This window comes from Pelecanus crispus, chromosome 10, assembly GCF_030463565.1.
Source record: "Pelecanus crispus isolate bPelCri1 chromosome 10, bPelCri1.pri, whole genome shotgun sequence".
In the NCBI taxonomy this organism is placed as follows: Eukaryota; Metazoa; Chordata; class Aves; order Pelecaniformes; family Pelecanidae; genus Pelecanus; species Pelecanus crispus.
The window spans coordinates 13,915,160-13,930,451 of NC_134652.1; the positions used below are offsets into that span (position 1 = coordinate 13,915,160).

Genomic DNA, 15,292 nt, shown 5'->3' on the forward strand with positions numbered 1-15,292 from the left:
GGATATTTATCAACAGAACAAAGCTGCTGTTGATTCATGGTTTTTTTTCTTTTCTCTGTATGCTAATACCAAAACCTAAGAAAGTACAAATAATTCTGTGTCTAGTTCTCATCCGGTTAATAGGTCTTAGTCCTTTAAAGTCCTCTGGCATTTCTTCCCCAACCTATACTATAAACCCCAATAGAGATAACCACATTTTTTTAAAATAAACTCAAAAAAGTATGTGGGTAGAAGGATGAAGATCCTTACTCACAGCCTTGTCAAGGTTTGAAAGGGCCAGCAGCACTGGCAGGGCATGTGCTGGAGGTGGCATCTGAATTTCCCAGCCTGAAATAACTTCTCATGGGGACTGAGAATTACGGAGGGAGCAGATCTGTCAGCTACATCAAGCAAGCACTCATAGCAGGTGTGGTCCCAGGTACAGTCACACTCCTGCTGTTTACTTACAAACTAAATAAGCTACTCCCATGAAGCCTGCTGCTCCTGACTTATCAGGGTAGAGCCGATCTGGGATATATAAAAGCAGCCCTGGGGGATTATTCTAATTGAATAAGAAGCCTCTTTTTGCCAAGTCCTAGCAACACCAGCAATGGGATATGGTGGAAGTAATGAAGCATCAGCTTGTCAAGTTAAGATGTTATTGTCTTGAAGAAGTCTCAAAGCTTCAGTGCACAATATACCATCAGCTCTCTGTCCCACATGCATCCAACAGACAGTGATGCTTTGAGGAAGGCATTTCTAAAGAGGAGAGGGGATTTACCTGGGATTAGAGGCCGGCAAAATTAATGGTGGACAAGTTTGGAACATATTCCAACAGAAAAGTTTGATTCTGTTTTGCCTTCTGAAGGAAGGGACATTTTTTGCAGAACACTCTTTATTTTATATAATTGTTTTTAATATTCTAAATGTCAAATCCTTTGAGGAAACAAGAACAAAAGTGTATTTTTGGAAACACTAAAAATAACATATTTTTAGCTTTGTCTCCCTTCTCATCCTTTTCTTCCCCCACTATCCCTCTCTTTTTGGAATAGGAGAGGAAAAAATATAAAAATAGGAGAAGAAATGGAAACCCCAAATCCAGAAATTATTGTGTACAAAAGTCATTTTGGTGATCAAAATCTAAGCCAAATTATTGGGTGGGGGTGGGGGTGAATCCACTCCAGTGGATAGTTCATTCTACTTAACCAAAAATCTTTGTTTCCTAATGGAATATTTGGGAGTAAAATGGTCTGCAGGGGGCAGGGAGGTAGGGGGGGGTGTGGTTTTTTGCAACTTTTTGGAAAAAATAAATAAATCAGGGAAATTACATTTTGTAGCCAGCTGTGCTTTGCACAAATCTGTGAAACTCAAGCACAGAGTTTTTGTTTCTCTTCCGAGACTGATTACTGACATATTGAGTGACTTTCATCTCTTTCCCTGCATTTGGTTTAAAATTAGTTTAGTGCCTACTATATTATGGAGCCCAGTTAATGAGTGTTTGCCCAGTGCTTGGCTACCCTCCTTTGAAAGTGATGTAGATGGGGAATTGCTATAGATTATTGCTTTGTTTTTTCAGGAAACATGAATCAGCCCTGTTTCTGACCACTTTAGAAAAGCAAAGTACACGTTCAAAGATGTCATCAGCTCAGCCCAGCAGTCCTGCAGCCAAGGAATTTGCTGGAGTTACTGTTTCCCTCCCCAGAAGGGAATGTTTAGAAGACTTGTAACATTCCTTTGAGTTTGTCTCCTAGCAAAAGTATCTTAAACATGACCCATTCAAGTAATGTTTTACACCAAAATAAGAATTCTCAGTTCACTGTGTGTTTAATTGCCCTCATTTGTATGAACATTTTCTGACTGAAATTATGACATGCCTGAAACGCTAAGGCTCAGTGATTCAGCTATTAACAGAGTCCTAGGCAGAATATAGTGCCTCTGAAAAGCTTCAGAGTGAGGGCATCATTTAATAAATGCAGCAGTAGATGAATAAAAATAAAACTTAAATTGTCCAAAGAGTATGAAACTTGGCACAGGCAAAATGTATAGGATATGCTGATGAGCCCAATATGCCTATGGGCATTGCATATTGTATTAATTAAGGAAGGATGAGTTTCCACATTCCCTGTTGCAGAATATTGTGAAGAATCACCCTGGGATAACATCTAACATTCTGGAAATAAATTTGTCATTCAGTATATGGATTTTGGAGAAAGGCAATGTGAAAAACTAGGTATCTGTCACAAATCTTTTGTTACAGTTGTTTCTTTTCATTTCAGATGCTAACCTGAAGAGAACAAATGGCCTATTTCATTCTTTGACTTTTAACCATCAGCTAGGAAGAGAGAGAGAAAGGTAAGAAGAAGAAGGGGAAGGAAGAGAAAGGGGAGAACAAACAACTCTGTTCTGGGCCAGCAAGCATAAATATATCAACTGTCTCCTTGTGTCCCCCCCCAAAAAAAAAATCACACTCAATTAGCCACTGAGAGTGAGAGTCCCAACATCCACAAGAGGAAAAGACAAAAAAAAACCAGGAAACAGACAGGATTCTGGCAGCAGACAGATGTGCAAAGACAGGCTCTGTCCATAGAAACAGCAAGTCTGCAGGGCTATAATGGGTAAAAGCAACTGTGACAGGAAGTCTGCAGATCACCATGTGTCTGATGACAAGACATTCAAAACAGAATTCAAAACAGAAGCATCCTCGCAGACAGACTGGAGACGAGATGAATAAAATGGCCAGCCACTTGCAGGTCTCTCCATCAGTAGAAGACTGACACTGTAGCAGGAGAGACCAGAGAAATCATGGAGCTTTTGTGGGTTCCTTTGCTTCAAGTTAGATAGGTGCACCAACAATAAGCAGCCAAGGCTGCCCAGGAGGGCTGAGCACTAGACACACTGCCAGCTCTTCACAACAGAAGAGTCCCAAAGCATCCCCATCTCCAAAGCATTACCCTTTGCAAGTAAGAAAGCTCAGGGCAGAATGCTGCAGTGGGAGTTTGTACTACCCACATGTCAAGAAGTAAAGATGTATGGTCAAGCTGTAGGTAAATCAAGAGCTTCTCTTTTGTTAGGTTCTTAATCTGTTGTTATAGATGAGCAATAAAAGGCAAGAAATGTACAAGGCCAAATGAAAAGTAATATTCTGCTGTTTTCTAGCCTCAAGGCAAATTCCAAAATGTCAACACACTGTTCAAATCTAATGATTTGTAGAAAGAAAAAAAAGAATTCTAGAGAAACTACAGCAGATCCAGAAATGGCTTTAGGGAGTCACTATTACAGATTGCCCCTAAAATCAATATTATAATGGAACATGTCTCCTTCCCTCAAAGATTTTCAATCAAAACCTAAAACCAAAAATATTGTTAGCAAAACCCAAGAATCTTTCTGCACCCTTTGGCCAAAATCCTGGCAGGGTTTTTGGTTTGTTTTTCTTTATTTTTTCCAATAAAAAGCAGGATTTTTTCCTATGGGAGAAAACCCAGATCCACAGCAATAAGCTCTGAAGTCTACAGGTATTATTTATTATTTCCTCAATCCTTGCTGGCAGTCACAGGTCAGTATGTTCCTCTCAAATTCAGCTGCAAAACTTCTGATATTTCACTAAACATGGAAATGTGTCTACATCCCATTTTCATTGCCTTCTGCCCAATGGAGGAAAATTATCTATGATCTAATTATAGAGCTATGATAACCACTGCTATCTCCTATTCCAATTAGCTCACTCCAAATATGCAAGTAAAACAGCCTCACTCACTGGCTTCTCGTCCTTGTTCTGTATATGATCAGCAAGAGACAAGTTACTGAATCAACATTATTTAAAAGAACCCGTAGCGCAGCTAATAAGATACTCCTTCCCGCTCTTACGTTCTGATGTAGCTTCATGCTCACTATGCTTAACAATAGCAGAATTAAACTCATCTCATTCTACAGAGGAGGCTCAGGGGAATGCCAGGGAACAAAAGGATGGGAGTTTCAATTTCTTCTCTTGCCGAGAATGAATTCTACCTCATATAACTGCTGATGAATTGCCGTTTTAAGAGAGTTTCTTAATTTCCAACAGGCAGAAGGCATAAAGAGGGACCTCCTTATCTTTAATGGATGTTATTGAGCGACACAAATGGCTCACATTTAAGTGAATGCAGAAACATCTTGTCTGTTTTGCCATGATAAGACTGTTCTTTCTGCACAGCATGGGTTCAGCTCCTTCTGTTAAATAAAACAACTGGTATTGTTCAACTTAATGGCAGGCAAACTTCCAAAGGTTCAGAGGCTGAAATCAGTTCAGGGAAAGGAACCCAAATTTATCTGGATCCTTCTTGATTCTTCTTGAGAAAATCTACCTGAAGAGCTTTGAGGTATGACTGAAAATCTAGTTCAAGTAAAAATGGTCCCTGACAGTATTAATGTACTTACTGAGGATAAATTGTCCATTAGATTGCAACTTTCTCCAATGCAAGAATGCTTCCAGCCCTGGCTGCTGCAAAGAAACAAGAGCTGTAAGAACCCGCACAAAAAGATGCATCTCTGGAAATCCAAGTGAGTCATCTGGGATGAGGTCTGGGGCAGCAGGGATGTCCAGGAAAGCTGCTCAGCTCCTTGATGTCAGCAGGTATTTTGCCACTGAATGAAATGGCTGGAAAATTATGTCCTCAATCACAGTATGTGAAAAGGTCATTCCTCATCTTCTCAGAACAGTGGTGACTTTTAAAACAACTCCCAAAAATTTCTCTGCAAAAGAGATTTCTCTCCATCTAAAAGCAAGAAGGGTTCTCTCCCACAATGAAAATTCACCCATCTTTCCAGAAACAGAGATTCATGTGGTATAGAACAAAGGCCAAAACCGAAGCCAAATGCCACACAAAAAAAGTGGGAGAATATTCCTTGCTAGCCAGAGAGCACAAAGTACGATACTACTGGCAGCCTAGCTTTTAATTAGCTTTGCCAAGCTATGACAGTATGGGAGATCCCCATATGCCTCAGGGAGATGCATTATTCAATATATTAATTAGAGGGTTGGCTTTCATCACTGCTTCCTACAAAGTATCACAAAGAATTACTCTGGGACTGTTACTGACAGGCTGAAATTAATTTGTGTTTGAGTTCATGTGCATCAGGGAGAGACAGCATGAAGTCAGCCCAGGCAGGCTGCATGAGTCTGCAGTACAGCATTTAAGCTTCCAACACCGGCCTGTGAAACACAGAGATGAAGTATGAACATCTTATGCCTGTTGCATGAGAAGAAAACAAATCCTTCCACTGTCCAGACAGACATAGCATTGAGATCCAGTCCAGGGATCAATCTTAATTGGGAGAAATAGTCAACAAATTCCTCCTTAGATCTTTCTTACTAGGGGTTTATCTGGTTTGTTCCAGTCTCAGACAATTAGTCACAAGAGAATGGGGGGGATTACAAAGTGATCCAAGATTAGCAACCGGGGAGATAAGAGAAGAGACTGACCCCTGGGACATAAAGAAACCTGACTGATGAGAGACCAAAGCAAAAGGCTTTTTTTGATGGCTGAAAGCCCTCACTGCAGTACAATATGTGACATTTAGTGGTAAGCATTAAATTTAAAACCAATGAACAGAAATATTTCAGCCCTTACTTTTCCAGTCTTTTAAAAAAAAAAAAAAAAAAAAAATCACTGCCAGCCACAGTACATTAAAGTCATAAATATGGCTAACATCACAAATTGTACTAAAATCACAACAAATCAAAAATTCTAAAAGCCAGATAGTATTTATGTAAGGACATCCACAGTTATATTAGTGGAGATGGGATAATCCCTCCTTCTGGCAAGATATGCTGCGTTTCTCAAGCAAAAGGAGGTTAGAAAGAAAAGTTTCTCAAAGGTGACTTACTCCAAAACTGCCCTCCCAGAGGGTACTATACCACCCTCTGAAAGAACTCATTTTGGCTGTGATAGCAGCCAGAATTTCAGAGATGGTATATAAATTCTAAGTTTGCTATCATGTGGCTCTTTTCCTGTGGTTCATTTGTTATGTAGTTCATGGGTTTTAAAGGAGAATTTAAAGTATTTTAAATTATTTCCCTTCATGATCACACACAATCCTTGTAGCCAGTATGCTTTTCTTTTTTCTTGCTAAAACAGCTTTGAGACCAGGGAGCCTGACAGCATGGCATCCACAGGATTCTGTAAAAGTCAAACACTTATCTTCCTAGGAAAGCAGACAGTACGGAGAGGAGCATCACATGACAGCAAAGTCAGGCAATGAACATCCTTTAGGAGTTCTTCCAATGCATCAGCTGCTACTTAGAGCTTAAATTCATAGTACAAGAGACTGCTTGTATCAAATTTCCTTTGTAAGATGAAGCCATTAGTTAGCATACAGTGTACATACAATCCAGAAACCCAAGTATCATTGCTTTTAGTCTCAGGTAAACTAGAAAATATTCCATAATACTCCTCCAGTAGTGTACTAGGTTTTTTTGCCAACTTCTACAAAGATGCTTTCCAAAATACAACTATTTGTGTCAATCTCTCATAGATTAGTTTCAAAAAAACCATGAACTATGCTCAAAAATAGGAATAGTAATCTGAATATTACACTAACCCTAGGCACATACAGAACATGTGGGGTCTATATGGCCTCTATAAAATAATCCTGCAGGGTTTCCCAGAGTCAGATAGTGAAGGATTTTCTTTTTCTTAGGGTTATTTAGGATTTTATACTCTTAGATATCTATGAAAGCAATCACAACATCCCTGGAAGAATACTTAGCAATAGGATTAAGTTTAAGAAAAAATATGCTCATGGACAAAAGCAAAATGTAAAACTTACAAAAGTTTCTCAAACTTTGTTGATGACTCTTATAAATTACTGATCACAGTTATGAAAAAGCACATTATAAACATACTGAACATCTAACTTGGACATAAGGGACCAGTATCTGCACTGCATCTACAAAAGATCAAGGTAGGAATAGAAGTCAGGATCCCTCTATGTTGATTTTATCCAGACACTTTGTTTCAGACTGCACTCTTTCCCTACTTTAATTTTTAAAAGCTCATATATTGCAAAATGAGATTTTATTCAAATTTAAAAAACACTAAAAACCATCCAAATAATTTCAACCATGTCAGGATGCTCCTTTGTTTAATTTTTTGAGAGAAACATTTTGATAATGTTGACATGAATTCTAAAATATCTTTATTGACTTGAAACTTTTTCAACAAACATAAACACTATTTCAGCCAACAAAAAATATCCAACTCTATATCCAGGTTCCATTTCTATCTCTGCCACCATGTAATCACAAGCTAGTCAGTTACAGCCTAACGTTTGGAAATGTTAAATATCTATAGGGCCAATTGCACTAATTGTAGGCACACAAAATGAAAAGAAAATCCCTATCCTCACAGTTCCCCCACTTGCCAATCTTTTAAGTGAAAAGGAAAATAAAATTGGTCTTATTATCACCATGGTGTTGTGATCTTTAATTAACTAATGTGACCTTGCAAGGAAATCTTTCAATATGTGCCAAGACCTTTTAAGAAGGTCACATCTCTCCCGAACTCTTACTACAGAGCTTGAGGCTAGAGTTTGAAGATTTTGTCCTCAGCCTGGTGCAATTCATGGTCGTGGTGGTTTGAGTAACACATTCCAGATTTATGTTAGCATTACCCTCTGGGAGAAAAACCTTTCCCAGGTGTTCTCACCCACAGGGCATGGGAAGCAAGTCCCTTAGCATAGGCAAATGAGTCATTAGCCCACAGGAGCCTCCAGTAATAGGTCCCTGTTTGGTTTTTCATGTGCAATCTACGTGAATAGCCACTGGGTATATGCCTTGATCCTGCTATAGGTGGTGTTATCCATGGCTGCCAAACTGGAATTATTCCTTATATCCACAGCTCCATGTATGGTATGGTTTTAATTCTGAAAATCTCTAATGCAAGATTACTTAATACTCAATTTGACATTTACAAGACTGTGTTTTCTTAACACTAAACTTGGCTGTAAAAAATCAGGCAATGTTTCCCCAGCACTATGCAATGACACCATCTGGTAGTTAATGATTAGTGGGATTTACAGGACAGACAGGCACATATTTGACTATTTCATTGCTGGCAAACTAGTCAAGTAAAGGTAACCTTAGCTGCATCCAAAGGTCACTTCTGGAACTGCTGCTGAAACAGTCTGTGTGGACCCAAATTGGCACCGGGATTAGGAAATATCAGTGCTGTCACAGAGATGAGGAAATAAAAACAGATGCAAACCTCTGCCCAACTGCAGATCCAAACCCAGACCATAACCTTTTGGAACATCGAGGTAAATCCCTTATCTTCTGTTACATTACTCAGATATCCAAACCAGCCTCTGCTCTAGTCTTCATGAAATTCAAGCTGTAAATAAATAGAAATACACTGGCTAAAATTTATCACCATTCCTATCCAAAATCATGACAAAAAGGATGGAAAACCTTGCCCCAAGAGACAAAATTTGCTGGCTTATGCCTCAAACAACTGTGACAGAAAAGCTGTAACTCCAAAGCATAGCCTAAGTCGATGCACAGCCTCTTCCCTTCTCCCAGTGAAAGCTCAGCCTCTTCCCTTCTGCCAAATTTTTAATCCCTGGAGTTCAAAACGACTGTGGACTGGCATTCATGGATACCAAAACAACCAGAAATCTGGTTGGTTATCACAGAAAGAGAAAAAAAAAAATTCTGGGGAGTCTCAGTGAGGGAATCAGCGGTGTATTGGAGAACTGCTTGTTACACCACATTTTTCCTATTTGCAGATACAAAGACTGCTCCTTGAAGCCAGGCTAGTGCATGCCCTATTTTCCTCCTCCTGCTGTCTCTCCCCTCCTGCCTTGTTGGTGTTTTCTGCCCAGCTTTCATCACTAGTGTGTATTTCAGTGTCTTTTGCTGACTAGGCTCATCCTGGGCACTGACTTCAGCACTCCAAATATCCCCATAGCTATCAGAAATGGCTGCTCATGGCTTAGATGGACATACTCTTTGCTGGGTAAAAAAATGGTTGGGTGGCTGAGCCCAGAGAGTAGTGGTGAATGGACTTAAATCCAGTTGGCAACCGGTCATGAGTGGTGTTCCACAGGGCTCTGTTTTGGGGCCAGCCTTGTTCAATATCTTTATCAATGATCTGGATGAGGGGATTGAGTGCACCCTCAGTAAGTTTGCAGATGACACCAAACTGTGTGGGAGTGTTGATCTTCTCAAGGGTAGGATGGCCCTGCAGAGGGATCTGGGCAGGCTGGATCGATGGGCCAAGGCCAACTGTATGAGGTTTAACAAGGCCAAGTGCTGGGTCCTGCACTTTGGACACAACAACCCCATGCAACATTACAGGTTTGGGGAAGAGTGGCTGGAAAGCTGCCTGGCAGAAAAGGACCTGGGGGTGTTGGTTGACAGCCAGCTGAACATGAGCCAGCAGTGTGCCCAGGTGGCCAAGAAGGCCAACAGCATCCTGGCTTGTATCAGGAATAGCGTGGCCAGCAGGAGCAGGGAGGTGATTGTTCCCCTGTTCTCGGCACTGGTGAAGCCGCACCTGGAATACTGTGTGCAGTTTTGGGCCCCTCAATACAAGAAAGACATTGAGGTGCTGGAGTGTGTCCAGAGAAGGGCAATGAAGCTGGTGAAGGGTCTGGAGCACAGGTCTTATGAGGAGCAGCTGAGGGAACTGGGGTTGTTTAGTCTGGAGAAGAGGAGGCTGAGGGGAGACCTTATCGCTCTCTACAACTACCTGAAAGGAGGTTGTAGTGAGGTGGGTGTTGGTCTCTTCTCCCAAGTAGCTAGCGATAGGACAAGAGGAAATGGGCTCAAGCTGCATCAGGGGAGGTTTAGGTTGGATATTAGGAAAAATTTCTTTATGGAAAGGGTAGTCAAGCATTGGAACAGGCTGCCCAGAGAGGTGGTGGAGTCACCATCCCTGGAAGGGTTCAAAAAACAGGTAGATGTGGCACTTTGGGACATGGTTTAGTCTAGTCTACCCTTGATTTGTTTAGTGTGGACTTGGTAATGTTAGGTTAGCAGTTGGACTGGATGATCTTAAAGGTCTTTTCCAACCTAAACGATTCTATGATTCTATTCTATGATTCTAAATGCTGTGCAGATTTCTCCCTCTCTTCCACACAAATGTGTTTTCCCTCTCCTGGGCTTTGACAGAATCACCCAAAGTCCCAGTGAGAATGTTTAAAAGAAAAAAAAAAAAAAAAAGATAGAGAAGTATAAATGTCTAGATGCTAGATGTACCATGCAACAAAAATGGAAAATAGTCCCACATCCACCGCTTCATATTCCCCAGTGATGATGGGAGGCAGGAAACGTGAATGAGTCCTCCAGCAAAGAGCAGCCCGGGGAGACCTTAAGAAAGGGAGTGGGTGTCCCAAGGAGTATAGCTCTGTCCTCTGCACAGGATGGAGATCCCTGTGTCTGCTCAACAAACATAGAGCCTCCAAAGACAGATGGGCAGGGGATGACATTCACAGCCGTTTAGCTGTTAGCCAGAAAACATAGGTCACCTTGTGGAACTCCACATTTTAAAGAATTAAGCTGTAAAATTATAAAAGGACTTCATATGCCACTAAAGCATCTTTTAACTCTCTAGTGCCCTTCAGTGCTCTTAATCCACTGCTGTAGCATCTGGTATCGCAATATTTGAGTACTTCACCCATTACACTCAACAAGGAAAAGAAATGCTCTCCTATCCCAGTCTTTCTTAGGGAGTAACAAAGCAAAGTCAGCTCGAGTCACCCAAGATGACATGGAAAAGCTGTGGTCCGGCAAAGTGCTGAACAAGGCTTGGCAAATGCTCCATTAACCAAACTGTCCTGCCCACCTGCTTAAGTCCTGTTGTCCCACCACAGGAAAAGGCAAGGGCAGTAAAGCAACTGAAGGTCCTTTGAGTTCTTATCTGAACAGAGACAGTATTTAGTCAGCATAGAACACACCAAGTGTGTTACAGACAAGGAAACTTCCCCAACATTTCTACAGTACAAAATACGGACTGTATTTTTTATATCCCTCCACATGACAGCACAGGTGTCTAAGTTACAGTGAGAGAAAATGAACAGGGCCCAGAGGGAGCTGCAGAAATGTGTTCTAAAAGAAAAGAACATTGAGTAGGTCCTTAACAAACTTTGCACCCATGCTGGTTCCAGTTATCTTGAGTAATTTCAGAGTGATGAGTGATCTGGGAATTTCTGTATCACATTAGCGTAAGCTCCTATTTCCAGCCTTACAGGATCCTAAGTTATTAAAATCTCTGAGGCCAATGCATGTGGGAGCCAAATTTGGATGCCTGTACTCACATCAAGTAACACATTCTGTTCAAGCTCTGCCACTGCCATCAGTGGGTGTAGCTAACAAATTAATCACTACTACAGAAGTAGAGATCTCAAATCCTAGTTTTTATGAGTGACCCAGAGGTGAATCTCAGCTTATGCACAAACTTTGAGCTGGCCACAGGAACTGATGAGACACATTCCATAAACTGCGGGAACATGTGACATCCGTACGGGATGAGAACGCAAAGCTACAACCCAGTGATTAGCACCAACACCTGGGACTAAGGAAAGAAGTCAAAGGCAACAGCCAGGATACAAAGCCACAGATCAGGATGGGAGCTTAGTACTTTGTTTTTGACCAGTGGGGATCCATCACAGATGCTGCCTGCCAGAGCTACAGCAAAATGCAATGTACAGAGTGACTTCTGTGTCCATGACTAACAAAGAGGTCTTGCTTACTCTGCTGAGTGAAAATTCACATCCCAACCTCACAAGTTCTGATGCAATCGTAATTTTCTCCTGGCCTTAAAGTCTCTATCTCTGAGCTCTCTCAGGGAAGGTATAATTATTTGGAAAGGTCTCAGAGAGAAAAAGAAAGACCTCTGCCTGTCAGGCTGAGTGATCCCATGAACCAGGTGAAGATTATAGTCTTCACAAGCCCGTTCACGGCAGCCTGAGTGATGAAAGTCATGCTTTGAAGGCAAAAAAATTTGACAAAGGCTTCCCCAGATAAAGCCATCATCATTCAAATCAGATGAAGGCTGTCCCATTTGATGAAGGATGCTTACCTGAGCCCCTACTAATAAACAGTGCAGAGCAGCACAAATGAGCAGCTTACCTCTGGTTTTGGCATCTCCCTATCATTATTATTTCACCTTTCCTGGAAGTTTTAATTAAGAGGTTTGATAATGTAGTATTTGATAGGCTGATGAACTCCACAGAGTAGTGGCTCATGCCCCTCTGAAACTTACAGCTATACCCACTTTCTCCCTCTTTCATAGCCTAACAAAAAGAAATCACCGAATTCCCAAGGCTAAAGTGTTCTTTGCTTTCTTTGTCTGTACACATCTTACAAGCCAGAGCTTGTAAGCCACCACAGTTTGCATCTTTAAAGAGAAAGAAAGGAAAAAAGAAAGAAATCAGACAGCTAAGGGGAGTTATTATGTTCCAAAATTTCAATATCTCTGACCCCTGCCCTATGAATTGGTTCAAATCTCTCTCACTCTGGGAAAAATCTAATTCACTCTCTTGGAAAGTTTATTGTCAGTGGGATTCTACTGTTTCTGAGTAGAATAAAGATTTCTAGGTCTATGCCATATGAGCTTTAACTATAGAAGACTTCTACATTTTGTAAGAGAAAGAGACACTTGAAACAGAGGCTTTATATAATGCAGTGTTAAAAAGCAGCATTCAAACTATGCAGCCAAAAGGTTGTACGAAAAATGAGGTAGATTGTGGAAAACAATCTACAGGTTTGGGTGTCAAATGGACAGACAAACAGGCAATTTCCATTAACCATTATTATACAAAAGTAGAAAAAAATACACAACAACACAGCCTCTCCTTCAGAAAGAGATTCTGCTTTGTTACCAAGTCAGGTCAGCCCTTGCACTTTATCCTCCAAGAAAGCCTCTCCCCTAAGCTCAACTGTGCTATTTGAAGAGTAGGGTACAGTTATCCTATAGGACCCGCTATTCTACTCCACAGAAAGATACACCTGGAGAGGATCTACACTAATCTTTGTCATGTGCACCTAGCATGAATAGTGAAATCAAAGTATTTTGGATAGTTAGGTCAATCAACCACCTGCCACCACAACCAGGAGAACACAACCACCTTTCCTTCACTAAGGAAATGTGAAACAGTGACATGGTCAGACAAGGTTCTAGATCTTTGATACATTTTGCGGGTCTATGTGATTTAGGCACCTTACAACTTGCTTTCCTAGATGTTCAAAAACCTTCTTGCATTGTCCAAAATCCACAGGCACACTGAGGGAAATCTCTAGACTTGGTGCCAAAAAGCCTTGTTTTAAATGTGGGAGTCTAAAGCTGTTTAGTGAGATTTGCAGAAGGACCTAGACAATTTGAAAATCCTGTGAGGTGTCTAGATCCACTGCAAGGTGTGGAAATACTGAAAATCCAATCTATAGATATTTTGGACCTGGATTCCAGGTACTTGTAATGACGTGCAAGAATTTCTATGAGAATTTGACTCTAAGATATATACATCATGCTTTGCAATTGGGAGTCAATTCTTAAGTCATCCAAGTCCTTTTTATTTTTAACTATTCAAAATAAGAGCCTCTGGTTACTTAATATTATGATCTTTTTTGGCCTTAAGGACCAGGCACTTCTTCAACTATTCAGAGATTCTGTAAATCAGCACTTCTACATGTTCACACACACATCATCATCATCTGGCATGTAGTACAGCGTTAAGAATCTGATTCAAGCCCCAAATCCTAGATTCAACTACAGAAGACTACTGCTGGGTTTTCACTTTGTCTCTAAATTCAAGTCTTGGGCCTTCACATGGTGGAGAGAAGTTTGGAAAAGTGGCAGCTGAAATGGAGGAGCTTGGAGACAGGAACTAAATTTGTCTAATCATCTGGTTTTAAGACACTCCCAATTTTGGAGGCCAACGCTTGGGAAATGCAAAGGAAGATAGTCACAGAGCAGATTTTTAACAAACTGTTTGCAGATCCTGGGGTCTTCACCAGTCAGGAGAAAGAAACTGGCTCCTCAGAGAGTGATTCAAAGCAGAGTCTGAATCATCCTTTCTCCCAACGGTTGCATAAGGAGACTGGCCAGAGTGGCTGGCTCTGCACAAAGACTGTGTTGTAGGCTAAAGCAGCTCTCAGAAGGGTTGAAAAATAGGAGGTCTAATGATCATAACTTTGTCACTGAAGTACTGGACAGTTTCTCTGTGTTACAGTAAGTAGGTATATAACAAAGAAGCAGGAGGTTTGCAATTATCAAAAGACTTGTGCTTGTCTACAAGACACCACTGTTATCAGATAAGAAACAGGTACAAGCATGGAGACATTCAGCTATAGCACTGCAAAATATGTATTATGGATTGAGTATATAACATCGATGATTACCAAACCCAAGGGCTTACTTAGTGTTCAGGTAAAGCAACCAATCCCTTCAAGTTAGATGCCCTTATCCCCTCTATGACCTGCCCAAAGCAAGCAAAGCCTGAGGGCATAACTCACCAATAAAACCTGTTTGGAGTGACCCGCTCATGCATGAGCTGCCATTTTCTTCCAAAGTCCATGGAGCTGTACAGCTGAAAGACAGAGAGAGAGAGGAAGTATAAACTTTGAGGAAGAAGAGGAAGGACTGCCACTAAATAAAGTATTAAAATCAGCTGAAATTAAAGAACAGAAACGGATTGTCCTGCACAGTTTTCGATCAGCCTCGCCGGCAGGGAAGGCTAATAAAGCAATTTCCTCCCCTCACATTTAACCCAGACTGAGCTGCTGAGACTCAAAAGCAGGTTGGCTCTTCCAAAAACCTTTTTCTAACATTTTTGTGCTTCCCAATTTCAGCTGTCAACACATTCATTTCGGCTGCCATATGACAAAACTGGCAGTCTCCCTGGCTTTTTCAGCCCAACAGGAAGCAGGTGATTGATGACACGTAAATTCCTAACATTAAATAGAATGAAAGACAAATTAGATTTGTTAACCTGACTATGATGTGGTAGGTAGTGACTCTATACTCAAGGTCATGCTGCAATTTGTTTTTATGGTGTGGATTACATCTCTCTTCTGTGTGGGAAAGAAAAGGAAATTATTCCTAATTTACAACTTCTATATTCAGAACAAGGTCTAAATTTTGAGATAAGTTAGAAATCAATCTGTTCATTAGTTAAGCATTAAAGATAGTGAAGTGGTTCTTCTTGAAAGCCAAATTTTCAATCTAACTATCATTTTGAGTCTTTCTGGCTAACAAACGGTGCAGCTGTCATGTAACCAAATTGCCATGCAACTCCACACTAAGTCTCAGACATAGGTTTGCTTCATACATACTCAACT

General features: G+C 40.8%; 1 protein-coding gene across 1 annotated transcript in view; it reads right to left on the reverse strand.

The window, feature by feature from the left end:
- The window catches only part of SORCS3 (sortilin related VPS10 domain containing receptor 3), a 316,586-nt gene that overhangs the window by 97,820 nt on the left and 203,474 nt on the right, over nucleotides 1-15,292 (reverse strand). The window contains exon 5 of the mRNA XM_075718061.1: nucleotides 14,468-14,541. Coding sequence (XP_075574176.1) covers nucleotides 14,468-14,541 — 74 coding nt within the window. The remainder of the gene's footprint in view (nucleotides 1-14,467; nucleotides 14,542-15,292) is intronic.